Source organism: Dendrobates tinctorius, unplaced genomic scaffold, assembly GCF_039654945.1.
Source record: "Dendrobates tinctorius isolate UK_male_01 unplaced genomic scaffold, ASM3965494v1 ptg000084l, whole genome shotgun sequence".
In the NCBI taxonomy this organism is placed as follows: domain Eukaryota; kingdom Metazoa; phylum Chordata; class Amphibia; order Anura; family Dendrobatidae; genus Dendrobates; species Dendrobates tinctorius.
The window spans coordinates 8883630-8896668 of NW_027361752.1; the positions used below are offsets into that span (position 1 = coordinate 8883630).

The 13039-nt window shown below is 43.9% G+C and overlaps 1 protein-coding gene across 1 annotated transcript in view; it reads right to left on the reverse strand.

The window, feature by feature from the left end:
• Positions 1–221: 221 nt before the first annotated feature.
• ZNF654 (zinc finger protein 654) overlaps positions 222–13039 on the reverse strand; it is a 30790-nt gene continuing 17972 nt past the window's right edge. The window contains exons 8-9 of the mRNA XM_073584435.1: positions 6991–9457; positions 222–494 (exon numbers count right to left, since the gene is read on the reverse strand). Of these exons, the coding sequence (XP_073440536.1) occupies positions 484–494; positions 6991–9457 (2478 nt within the window). The 3' untranslated portion in view covers positions 222–483. The remainder of the gene's footprint in view (positions 495–6990; positions 9458–13039) is intronic.

The following is a 13039-nucleotide window of genomic DNA, read 5'->3' on the forward strand; positions in this document are numbered from 1 at the left end:
CTCTGTTGCGCATGTTTGGTCCTATACAAAGTGGACATTTTTCTGAGTGCTTTGGCCATCAGCCCTGACGGGGCACTGAATGTAGGGGAAGCCGCTGTGTGAAAGGGGTGCACTTTGCCTTATACGCTGTGGATTTTAGCAAAACTAATAGTCAAAGTAACAGATTGTAAGAATCCCATCACCTGTAGAGAACGTGCATCAGAATGACCAGATCCAGGCTGTAGTGATAAATATAAAATATTTTATTTGATCAGTCTTCAAGGCAATACACACTTCAAAATTACATGGCACATTATTATTTTTATTTATTTATTTTTTTCCTGCTAAAATGTGAAAATGAACAATTTCTGGACTTGAAATATACACATCTAGCACTCCACATGATTCTTAGTAAAAACTCGAAAGCTGGTAAAGTCTCATTGATTAAGGCCAAATTTAAATTGGGAAACAAAAAAAGAATCATTTTGTGTCTTGTGCAAGTCTTCACCAGGCACCTACGCAAAAAAAAAAAAAAAATTTAATATTATATTTTATACATCAAGGTAAAATATATTGCATCAGTTAGAGTTATATTTTTTGTTACTTAAATGTAAAAAACTGAGCTCAAAATTTTAGCAACTGGATTCCATGAAATATTCTGCACCATTTGCCTTCTATAGCCTCTTTTTCCACTCTCCGCTGCAGAATGACTTAACTGTGAATCGGTCAGTGAGCTTGTTCTGATGGGGGCGTATGTAAGGCCACATGCACCTGTTGAGTATTTGGTCAGTATTTTACCTCAGTATTTGGTCAGTATTTGGAAGCCAAAACCAGGAGAGGAACAATCAGAGGAAAAGTCTAATAGAAGCACGTCACCACTTCTGTGTTTATCACCCACTCCTGGTTTTGGATTACAAATACTGAGGTAAAAAACTCACCAAATCCTGAATGTGTGCACGTGGCCTAATTCTGTCTTTTACGGACCTCCTCTGTGCTGATTTATGGCCATCTGAAAGTTCATCTCTTCATTTATTGATCTGATCATAAATTTAGCTGAGAAGAATTTAGTAAGAAACAGAAAAGAGTTACAAACTCTGGTCAGACAGCCGTATAACACGATGACGATCGCATCGCGACCCTCAGACTGGCCGCTGGCTCTACAGACCCGAGCGCGACAGGTGCATAGGAATACTTGATGATGTCACGCTCAGGTCAGGAGAGCCATTGTCCAGTCCCTGCACTGCGAGCGATCGTCGTCCGTGTTACACGGCCGTCTGACTGCGCCTTAATAGTTACTTGCTGACTATGTGAAGGGGTTGTCTGAAGGCGAGCAGCACCTAGGACAGTAAGACTGGCCACACTTGCCCGGATGTACACCATGGTCCTACTAATTAGGATTGCACACATTACTTGCCACACTACCATCACCGTTCAGCAGTGCACATGTGACCGATTCACCTACTGATTGGCTGCAGTGGTCACGTGTTGGCATGTAAACAAAGACCCAAGATGCTGTAGAAAGGTCTGTGCCGGATCAGTGGTCAAGAAAACGGCAAATCCCATTATTTCTATTACCTTAGAACAATTGTAGTTCTTAACTTTTGATCGTCTGGATGACCCTGGTAGAAGTGCCAGTCTTTGAGGCTGTGCGCCCACGAAGCGATTTTAAAGCGTTTTTGCGATTTTCGGCGCAAAAACGTTTTAAAATAGTGTACAGAACGCCCCCCATGCATTCCTATGGTATTCCGCACATGCTGTGCTAATGCTGCGCTTTTTTCCGAGGCGGAATCGCATCGCGGAGAAAAATCGCAGCATGGTCATTCTTTTGTGCGGAATCGCAAAGAATTGCCAAGATTCCACACCCATAGGAATGCATGAGAATCGCTTACTTCCCGCATGTGGCTATGCCCACCATGCGGGAAGTTAAGGCCCACCATGCGGGAAGTTAAGTGTCTCATGTGCGGTTGGTACCCACGGTGTGGAGGAGAGGAGACTGCCTACCTCTGCAAAAAAAGAATAAAAAATAAAAAAATCGGGGTATATTTACCTTCCGACGTCCCGCGCTGCCATCCCGGGCCACAGCGTTCCCAGTAATACCTTGCGGCAAGGTCCTGTGATGACGTTGGTCTCGCGAGATCGCTATAGTAACGCGAGACCAACATCATCACATGTCTCGCAAGGCATCGCTGGGAACGCTGAGGACCGGGATGGCAGCGCGGGACGTCGGAAGATAAATATACCCCGATTTTTTATTTTTTTTATCATTTTTAACATTTTATCTTTTACTATTGAGGCCGCATAGGCGGCCTCAATAGTAAAAAGCTGCTCACACTTGTCAAACACTATGTTTGACGAGTGTGACCAACCTGTCAATCACTTTCCAAGTGATGCTTCAAATCGCTTGGAAAGCGCTTGAGAGAGTCGCGGCAAAATCGCGAACAGAATTGCGGTGAAATCGCATGGAAAAAAACACGCGATTTCTGGGAAGGAGTTCGGTTTTTAGTGTGCGTTTTAACACGCAACGTGGGCCCATAGCCTAAAGGAAAGATGTATATCTTTGTACCGTGTTAGCATATAGTTAAGAACTGTGCATTGCCATAGTGTGAACAGCACCATATACAAGTCTTCATTGTGCATTTATATACCAAGCAGCTGCCCCCTCCATGGATGGGTAGGATGTGAGCGGTATTCTTGCACCTGTGTTGCCGCCATCTTAACTATATGGGTCCATGCATTTGTTTGGAGGCCTTGGCAGGTAAGCATCTCTGCCTTTTTTGCTGTTATTTTTGAATTTTTGGAGGATTTTCAAGTTCTATTTTTGTGCTATTGCTGTTTAGCAGGAAGAAATAGCCCCAGATTCAGGAGAACAGCGGTTACCTCAAGAAAAACCGACACATGGCAAGAGAGTAAGTGGGTGTCTTACTGCTCCACACACAGTTCTCAGGAGCAGCTACTAACTACTGACAGAAATAATATCAGCACACGCAACCAGCAGGACCTCAGAAGTGACAGTACTGGGAATCTATCAGTATGTGGAGGACAGCGTCCTGCACGAGGCTTCATCACCGTTATATAAGCCGTCTCACTACAGATATTAAGGCCATGGTCACACCTTCAGGATTTGGAGAGCTTTTTACCTCAGTATTTGTAAGCCAAAATCAGGAGTGAGTGATAAATACAGAAGCGGTGACGCATTTCTGTTATACTTTTCCTCAGATTGTCCCACTCCTGGTTTTGGCTTACAAATACTGAGGTAAAAAACTCATCAAATACTGAAAGTGCGAACGTGGCCTTATAGCACATGGTGAGGTCAGCCACTGACTGTCACGTTATGGTGCCATTGGCAAAGTAACATCGTGAAATGGATTCTGCATCTTTGCAGTTTGCCATGAAGAGAGTAACAGGAAATCTGTCACTATGTTGGTGCCGCTGGGGTATGTCGTGCTATACGTGCCATTGCTAAATAGCTGTTTGTGCACTAGGAAGGATAGATGGGGCCAAGACACCATGGAGAGGAGACCAGGACATGTGTATTGTGCACAGAGTAGAGGACCGTACACATAAGCTGGGACTAGTGATGAGCGAACATGCTGGGGAGATCTCCGAGTATTTTGGCGTGCTTGCAGATTTAGTTTTTGTCAGCTCAGCTGCATGATTTGAGGCTGCTAGACAGCCTGAATACATTAGGGGATAGCCTAACAAACAGGCAACTCCCACATGTATTCAGGCTGTCTAGCAGCCTCAAATCACTAGCTAGAACATGAGGTGTACGGTCCTCAGCCTTGTGTGCCCAAGCGTTGGACGAGTCCTTTCACTACCTAATGCCAACAAAACAAAACAATTTTTTTACAGAAATGTGATTGAGATGCTGAACCCCAGCAGCGTTACTAGCTGGTAGTGTAGTAGCCAGATTCCTGTGACAGGTTAGGCCTGTTTCACACTTCAGTTTTTTGTGACAGTTAAAATCGGGTGGAAAAGCGGATTCGTTCCTAACTGATGTGAACGGATGCCACCGGATCCGTTTTTGTTGACGGATCCGCCGAATGAAGAATTTTAAAGGAACCGCTGCCCAGGAAGAGGGAGAGATGATTTCAGGGTTAAATTTCCTCCTGACTTCATTCCTCCGGGCATGCCCTGTATAAAAATGCGGATCCTGCACTACAAAAAAACGTTACATGGTCCGTCCAGGCATCTCGGCGGACGCAAAAAAAATTGACGGATCTGCAAAACGGATCCAACGGATGGCCATCCGTCAAGATCCTCCAGTAATGAAAGTCAATGGGGAACAAAACAGATCCGCCAAAAAAATGGCAGATCCGTTTTTTTGCAAAAATGGCGGATTTTGACTGATGGTCAAAAACGGAAGTGTGAAACAGGCCTTATGGGGACAACCTCTTGGGGGGGTACATGAATCCATGTTTACAAATCTTGGCTTGGGGCTGAAGAGATTTACTTCCACTTATCTGAATAAACCAATCCCATTCACCCTTATAAAGGCGTTATCCGTCACAGTTTAAAGAGCAAAATTTCAGTATCAGAAGTGAACAATGTCAATGACATTATGCCCCACACAACTGCTGAGAGGTGTGCACGATCGGCAGGTATCACGCATGGTGTGGGGCTTCACAATGGGATGTGGTCCTCCAAGGAGCGCTGCTCACTCGGGAGAACCAGTTCTGTGTGGGGATCTGTTCATAACCCCAGCATAAGATTAATTGCAGTGCCAGACCCTTGACATGGTGGACACCAGCAGCACCCAAGAATAGGATTATTTATAAAAGTGTTTTTCCTGACAATGATAGCTTTAGTTGATTTTGCTCGTATTCATCAACGAAATTATAATGTCTACAGGCACCTTTACTTTTTGGAGTTTTCCCTTTAAAGCATTACTTTTAGGGTTGATCGAATACCTTCGGACAAGTGCTTATCCGAATATCTGCTTCGGGAACCTGGAGCGCTCCCGATAATCAGCTGTTCGGCGCCGCAGCTGCTGTGTGACAGTCACAACACATACATAGACAGCCTGGGTGTGGTGACTGTCACACAGCCGTGACACGTGCAGCTGCGACGCCGGACAGCAGATTATCGGGAGCGCTCCCGGTATCCGAGCTGCTAATGCAGCTCTTCGGTAAGCGCTTATCCAAAGCTATTCAGTCAGCCCTAATCACTTTCCTTCAAGCTGTACTGATAATGGTGGAGTTTTCTTGCATATGTAAGTGTTTGCCTTTAGTTAACACTGCAGAATTTTTAGGATGAAGTCTTCATTCATTTGCAGCCCCCCCCCCCGATATTCAGTGTGTAGCCAGATGTAAAGAGAACTTGTCACCATAAAGATGCCGTCCAGTCTGCTGGCTACCTCTGTATGTATGCTTATATATAGAAAGCTGTCAGTCACTGTTAGGACCGCCCACTGGACCAAACCTTGCAGAAAGAGCAGAGGATTAAATGACTAAAACACAGGTAAAACTGATTTTTTGCCTCACAAAACTACTCAGCTCTACAACATGGTGCCAGCAGACTGGATGGCATTTTCATGATGAGAGATTCCCTTTAAAAGGATATTTCCATCTCCAAGATCCTATACCAATATGTACAAGGCATTATCAAATACCTCCAGTTAGACATGTAGTATAGTTTTTCTTTATTCTCTATGTCTCTTTCCTCATCTGCAGGCATGGCAGGACCTTAGGTATCCAAGGTTACAATCATTAGCAACTAGCTAACTAAATGTCACCTCAGTGGACGCAACCAGGAATACCTAAGGTCCAGCAATGTCTGCGCATGAGGAAACAGAGAATCTTAAGAACTATACTACATTTCTAATTGGAGGTATTTGCTAATATTATTATTACTCCTACTACATATTGGGATAGAATGTTGGGAGATGGGAATACCCCCTTTAAGCTTCAGATTTTTTTCTTGTGGGAGTTTCCCTCTCGGTTAAGGATATGTGTACATGACATTTTATTTTTGAAGTGTCTTTTATTAAGACCTGTGTGGGATTTTTTTGCTTTAAAATTATGTATAGAATAGTGAGTGGCTTCCAATCAGAAGCAGTCTGAAGAATGGTGTGGTCACATCTTTTTGTTGCCTGGCAGCTTTCGAAGTCTGAATCATCTATAAGAAGCTTAAATAGATGGAACGTATCAACAGCAAGTCGTTTTGACATTACAGTGAATACGTTCATTCTCTTCCAGGCAGGTCTTGGAGCAGAACTCGCCTGAAGAAGCCATTGTGGGCACATACTTTAATACAGGCTGGATGTGAGGTCTGTGTGTATCCAGGGTGCTGTCTTCTGTAGCTCATTTAGTGCACCTTCTATCCTGCAATTTTTTTACTCATTATGTGCCTCTCCTTTTTTGCAGCCCATTTTTGTTTTCTGCCCTCCCCGAGGCTGTAGATACTTTCCCCTCTCTCTACACTGTGGAGATTTCGGTATAACCCCCTCCTTATGGTCATCTCAAGCTTAATTCAGACTTCCATTTTTTTCTTGTACATTATAAAAATAAAATCAAACAGGCTGAGCAGTGTTTTAGCATGCTTCTTAATCAAAAGTAATTTTCCCAAATGCACATAAGTAAAAAAAAAAAAAAAAAATTGAAAAATTGCAGAGTTTCTCCTACTTATTGCAATTTTAAAAATGGTATAATGACGTCCATGTGCTGTGTGCGATTTTTACACACCCATAGACTTATACAATCTGTGTTGATCCATGAGTTGGATCAAATCGGTATTGTCTCTGTGATTTTTGGGGAGGACACGGAGTGTGCCAAACGAAAAACCATAGTCATGTAATTGGTATGTACTCTATTTAGGCCTAACAGAGAAGAGTGAGGACAGCTGAGAAAGCAGTCAGGACCTGGAGCAGGAGCTCTTACGGATTTGTATCAGTTTTGCAGACACTCGGTATTTATAAAGGATGCAAATGAACGATTAAAAAAAAATGGTATTTCAAAATTTGAAGATTTTTTTTTATTTTTACATGCATCTACATTTTTCTCTATTACTTACTTTCATCATCTGAGTCAAAACCGAAGTACAGCTGACACTTCTTTTGTGCTAGATGCTTCTCAAGTGCTTCGTTGCTACAGTAATTCGTTAGGCACTTCCCACATCTAAATTTCTCCACTGGAGTTTTAGCTACTGCATGGTCTTGAGAAGTGTGTCCCTGGTCATTTTTCCAACGTTTTGGCATACTTATGTACTGTTCTGCTAGATAGCTGGATGGCAATGGCCTCCGAAAAGACGGCACTGCCACAGAGCCGTACGTAGTGAAGGAAGCGGTCACATTTGGTTTAGCGAGAGTCTGTGGGCTTTCAGCAGCTTTTGCTGGCGGAGTCTCCTGTACCGTGTCGGAGCCGGGTGGTTTTGTTTTATCCGTTTCTGTATCATCTACAGTTGCCGATGTTTCCACCAGAACGCTCGGCTCCGGAGCACCTTGTCCTTTGAAGCTTTGCTCCTCATCAGCAGCCTGGAGGGCTTTATGAATTGGACCCATACTAAAGGGGAAGCTTGCCTGGATGGCCTGATCAGGTAAAAGCACAACCCCATTCATTTTCTTCTCTGCTTGTTTATAGGTCTTTGGTTCTGCTAGATCCTTTTTTGACTTCCAAATGGGAATGGGCAGGTCTAGAATTTCCTCTTTCCGGGCAGCCTGTACTTTTTTGCTAGATGTGATCAGTCGGCGGTCTAGGTTTTTACCACCCTTGCGCAGAACAGGAACAGTTTCTACAGATTTCACGTTGTGTAAAGAAACAGGGACACTTTCTACAGATGCCTCAATTTGTAAAGAAACAGGGAAACTTTCTACAGACTCCACATTCTGTAAAGAAACAGGGAGACTTTCCACAGGCTGCACGATTTGTAAAGAAATGGGGACACTTTCTACAGACTCCTCGACTTGTAAAGAAACAGGGACACTATCTACAGACTCCTCGATCTGTAGAGAAACAGGGACACTTTTTACAGACACCTCAATCTGTAAAGAAGCGTTACTCTCCATTTGATGTTGTTCATAGTGCTGAGCTTCGTGTTCATACAGGGAAGAACGTTCATTGAAAACCTCGAGACAGTTCTTGTATCCGCACTGAACTTCGAAGGTCTTGTGGCTTTGCTTATGTTCAGCAAGTTGAGACGAGAACTTGTATCGCTCATTGCAATGTAACTGCTGGCAGAAGTAGACGTTGGGATAGTAGTGCATCTTCAGATGGTCAATGAAATGTGTGCAATTTACAAACTTTCTCTGGCAGTAGCGGCACTTTCCTTTATTCCATGTCATGATGTGCTGCTGTACCTTGACGTCAGACGGATGTGCGTTTCGTGCATGCTTATTCAAGGCCCTTACCTTGTGGAAAACTCTGTGACAACCCTGAGCAGGGCACGGATAATCAACCTTGCGATGGACAACGGGGTCTTCTCTACAAAACAAAGAGCCGTTTAATTTCATGTTGTGACTCAGTTCGTTGCTGGCACCTTCTTCTACGTCACCTAGTGCACCAGCGTCATCTGAATTACTGACATCTGTCAAGAATGAAGTCTGTGTAGCCGTAGAGTAATTGACATCTCCTTCATTACGGTCAACGTTGTGGTTTTCCCCAGGAAAGGTTGACTCATTCACCAGCAAGTCCTGGTTAGAATTTCCAGTCTTCGAGGATGAAGACGACTCCTCTGAAGAATTCACATCATTAGAATATGTCTGCAAAGAGTCCGATGAAGGGTCAAGAGAATTTTCTGTGGGACGACGTTGCAATTTCTTTAGATGATGTTTTAGGTGCCTGAGCATGGACAATTTACTTCTGAACTTGCGGACACACATAACGCATGAAAACCAACCTCTTTTATGATGAGTCTGTGCATGTCGAAGTATGTGACCGCCCAAAAATTGTCTATTGCACAAGGCACAAAGATGCCTGGGTGTGACAGTGTCCAACTTCGAGGGGATGAGCACTGTATGGTTTTTCTTGGGCTCCGATGTGGCTCGTAGCCGGAAACGGCTTTCCTTGTGCTTCAGTTCTCCATTGTGTAATGGCGTTACAGCGCTTTCCACAGGCAAGCTTAGCTGTTCAACATTATCCGGCGGGTCAGCGTTGGATAAAGCCAGCACAGCAGCTTCCTTTCCCAGCAGAGCAGAACAGTTTGTTTGGATCATGGAGAAATTCCAAAATTCAGGATCAAATACTAATCCCCTTTTTAATATTGGAAGTAGTTCAAAGCGTACCCGATTCTCAACGTAGCTGGAAAACTCATTGTAATCCTCATCAGAGTTTCTATACAACCGCTCAACAACTCGGTATGATTCTACGGTCCGCTCCAGGAAGAAAACGGACAGTGCGCAGACCCTGCAAATCTCCAAGTCAGTGGGTAAAAGGTAAGCTATGGTCTTATAAATTAAAGATTTTGTCTCGGAGTCATCCTTAAGATCCAACTGTAACGCACAGCCGCAAAGTTCAACCGACAGCTGCACCGAACCTTCACCAATCTGCAAAAAGAAAAGGAGAAGAGTAAGACATGATCAATTGGAGGATCCTTAGGCAGAAACAAATATTACAGAAGTTGTACTATCACAAAGAAAATAACAGTCCCAAATGCTGTAAAATAATAAAAGTAATAATTGCCCTAACTCTGCCTGGCACCAGGTCCAATGCTGCCCACATCCTCGGCTGGTCTATATACTTTCTGTTCAGTCCAGATGATGACCAGTCACGTCTGTCCATACTGGCAAAGGCGTAAAGACCGCGATCGCAGAGGTCACAACTGCGTCCATAAGGGTGAGCGGACCGCTGACACCAGCTGAAATTTCAAGTGGATGTGCGTTCGATGACAAACATCCAGTTAAGTGTATTGTCGGGTATGTGCGTGGTAATACTGCCGGCCAGAGGCCAGCAGCTGTCAGTGACTGAGGGTGCATGGCAGGGACGCCATGTGCTCCTGTCGCTTACACACTGAAGTCAGCTGTCTGCTTCAGAAGAGGACACCAAGCAGAGAAAAAGGTGAGCATGATGGCTTATTGTTTTTCTATGCATTAACCCCTTCCCCCTAGCCCGTTTCCACCTTCATGACCACACTAAATTTTACAATTATGACCTGTGTCAATTAATGAAGCAATAACTCTGGAATGCTTCAACGGATCCTACTGATTCGTGGGATCATGTTTTGCTGCAATGGTTTGAGAGTGCCATGTCACATTAGCAGAGCCCTGAGGTGCCAGAACAGCAGAAATCCCCCCCATAAGTGACCTAATTTTACAAATTACAAGTCCCTATGAATTCATCTAGGGGTGCGGTGAGCATGTTGACACCACATGTGCTTCACAGAATTTTATATCATTGGGCGGTGAAGAAAGAATAATTAAATTTTCAGCTCTAAAATGTTGTTTTAGCCTCAAATTTTTAATTTTTATAATGGCTAAAAGGAAAAAAATGGACCACATAAGTTGTGCAATTTCTCCTTATTGTGCCATACCCTACATAAAATCAGGAACTATTTTTCAGGCACAGTGCAAAGCTCAGAAGGGAAGGAGCGCCATATTATAGTGCAGATTTTACAGTTATGGTTTGCTGGTATCATGACACCGGGAGAGCTCCTAATGTGCCAGCACAGCAGAACCCCCCATAAGTGACCCCCCATTTTACCAATTAAGCCTCTCAATGAATTCATCTAGGAGTGCAATGATCATAATGACATCAGTGCAGTGAAGAAAAATAACTACATTTTTACCATAAAAATGTTGTTTTAGCCCTAGATTTTACATTTTCACATGAGGAAATGAGTAAAAATGAAACCAAAATGTGTCCCACAATTTCTACCGAATGTGGAAATACCCCATATGTGGCTGTACAGTACTGCTTAGCCACGCAGCGAGACTCGGGAGGGAAAAAGCGTTATTTCCCTCCCGGAGAACAAGTTTTCCTTGAATAGTCTGTAGACTCCATATACAGAACCCCTAAATGCTAGAAGGGAAGAATCAACCCCTCAAGTGACCCCATTTTAGAAATTATACCCCTCTGGGTATTTATCTACAGGTATAGTGATGATTTGACATTTTACAAGTGTTTTTCAGAAACAAGCAGTAGTGGATGTTGCTGAGTGAAAATTGCAAATACGCCATTGTAGTGCCCAGAAAAAAGCAGGAACAGTGGATTTCAAATGTGCTGCTGATTCCAAGATCCAAAGATAAGATGGTTGGTGGGTGTCCTGAGGAAGAAGTCGTTAATGACTTTGAAACGCACCGACAAACCACTTTCAATTAACAGTCTTGTCTTCGGGTCTTGAAATCCACGGTTCCTGTTTTTTAATGTACTTATTGATTCCTGTGGATATTGAAGCAACTGACTGTTACGCTATATAGTAGTTGTGGCACACACAACCTCTGAAAGTGAGCATATCACTGCTATCCTATCACGGATACTTGGGTAAGACCCTATTGCACTTTGTACATTTCTTTCAATTGTAGTGCCCAGTACATTATAGCGCTCTTACATTGCAGTGCCCAGCCCGTGTTCAGTGAGACATGCACCCTTAATTGGTCGGGCTCTCATCGCTACAGAAATGCCAAACATGTGGACGCTAAATGTGGTTTAGGGACACTGGGGCTCAGAAGGGAAGGTGTCATTTGGATTCCATCTGAATCACGCACTTCAGAGATTAAATCGGAAACCCCGGTGTAAGCGCTCAGCGCAGAGTGCAGGGTAAAGGTGAGCTGAGCCTTACTGTGATCTTTGGGAGGCAGAATTAAATCAACAGCAGGTGAAGAATTGGTTATATTTCTTTAAGCCGTTCCTCGTGCGTTATAAGTGATTAGGTGACTTTATTCTTCGGGTCAGTGCGATTACAGCGATTCATATTGTTTTTTTTCTATTTGGCTGTTGTCACGCTAAAAGACTTGTTTTTCTGCAAAAACAAGTTTTTGCATCCCCATATTTTAATAGCTATAATTTTTCCATATTTTCGCCCACAGAGTCATGTGAGGGCTTGTATTTTGCGGGACGAGTTGACGGTTTTATTGGTACTATTTTTGGGCACATGACTTTTTTAAATGTTGTCTATTCCAATTTTTTGGGAGGCAGAATGAACAAAAACCAGCAATTTAGGAATTGTTTTTTGGTTGTTTTTTATGCCGTTCCGTGTGTGGTAACATTGATAAGGCAGCTTTATTCTTCAGGTCAGTACGATTACACCAATAACACATTTACCGTATTTTTCGGATTATAAAACACTCTGGATTATAAGACACAAACCAAATTTTGTGGAGAAAAATAGGATTTTTTTTTTTTAATAAAATGGTGGTGCTTCTTATAATCTATGCGTCTTCTTACTTCCTGGGGACGGTGGCTGCTGGGATGGAGGGTGTTCCGACGTGCGCCGCTGCGGGTGTCTGGTGCTGCTGCAGGGTGTCTCCAGTGCCCAGTGGTGCTACAGGGGTGTCCAGCACTGCCGGGGGTCTGCCGAGATTTTGTGACAGACCATAGTCCCGGCAGTTCCATGGTCTCCTGTGCGGTGGACTTCAAGAAAATGGCTGCTGGAGGGCGGTGCATGCCCAGATGGAGATTTCGGCACCAAGATCTCAAGAGATGATATTTCAGCTAGGTCACTGCATACCGGTCTAACAACAAATTCTGCTAACCACTGACCAAAGCAAAGGCCAGAGCATCACCGCTGCAGCCAGTCATCATCTGACCTGATCAGGACGTAGAGAGACTGGCAGGGCATCTGGGCTGCATTGAATTGTGATAGGATCGTCATCAGGGAGCTGTGGCTGCAGTCGCTCCCACTGCTTCCTCGTCTGTCCTGAAGAGTCATTGGGGCAGCGCTGAGGTCACTTACCAGAAGCAGTCTGAACTGAAATGAGGGCGGTGTGAGAGAAGCTGCGGACTCCATCAGTGGAAGGTGGTGACAGAAGCTGTGGTAAGTGACAGCAGCCCCAGCCCTCTGATGACAGTTTGATAGTGCCCAGAGCATACTGGGAGACAAACAAATCCTCAGCAGACAAGAACAGAGGGAACGGTAGGGAATTTTGAATTGACGTACATTAGAAAAGTGGTTAGATTATAAATTAAATAGT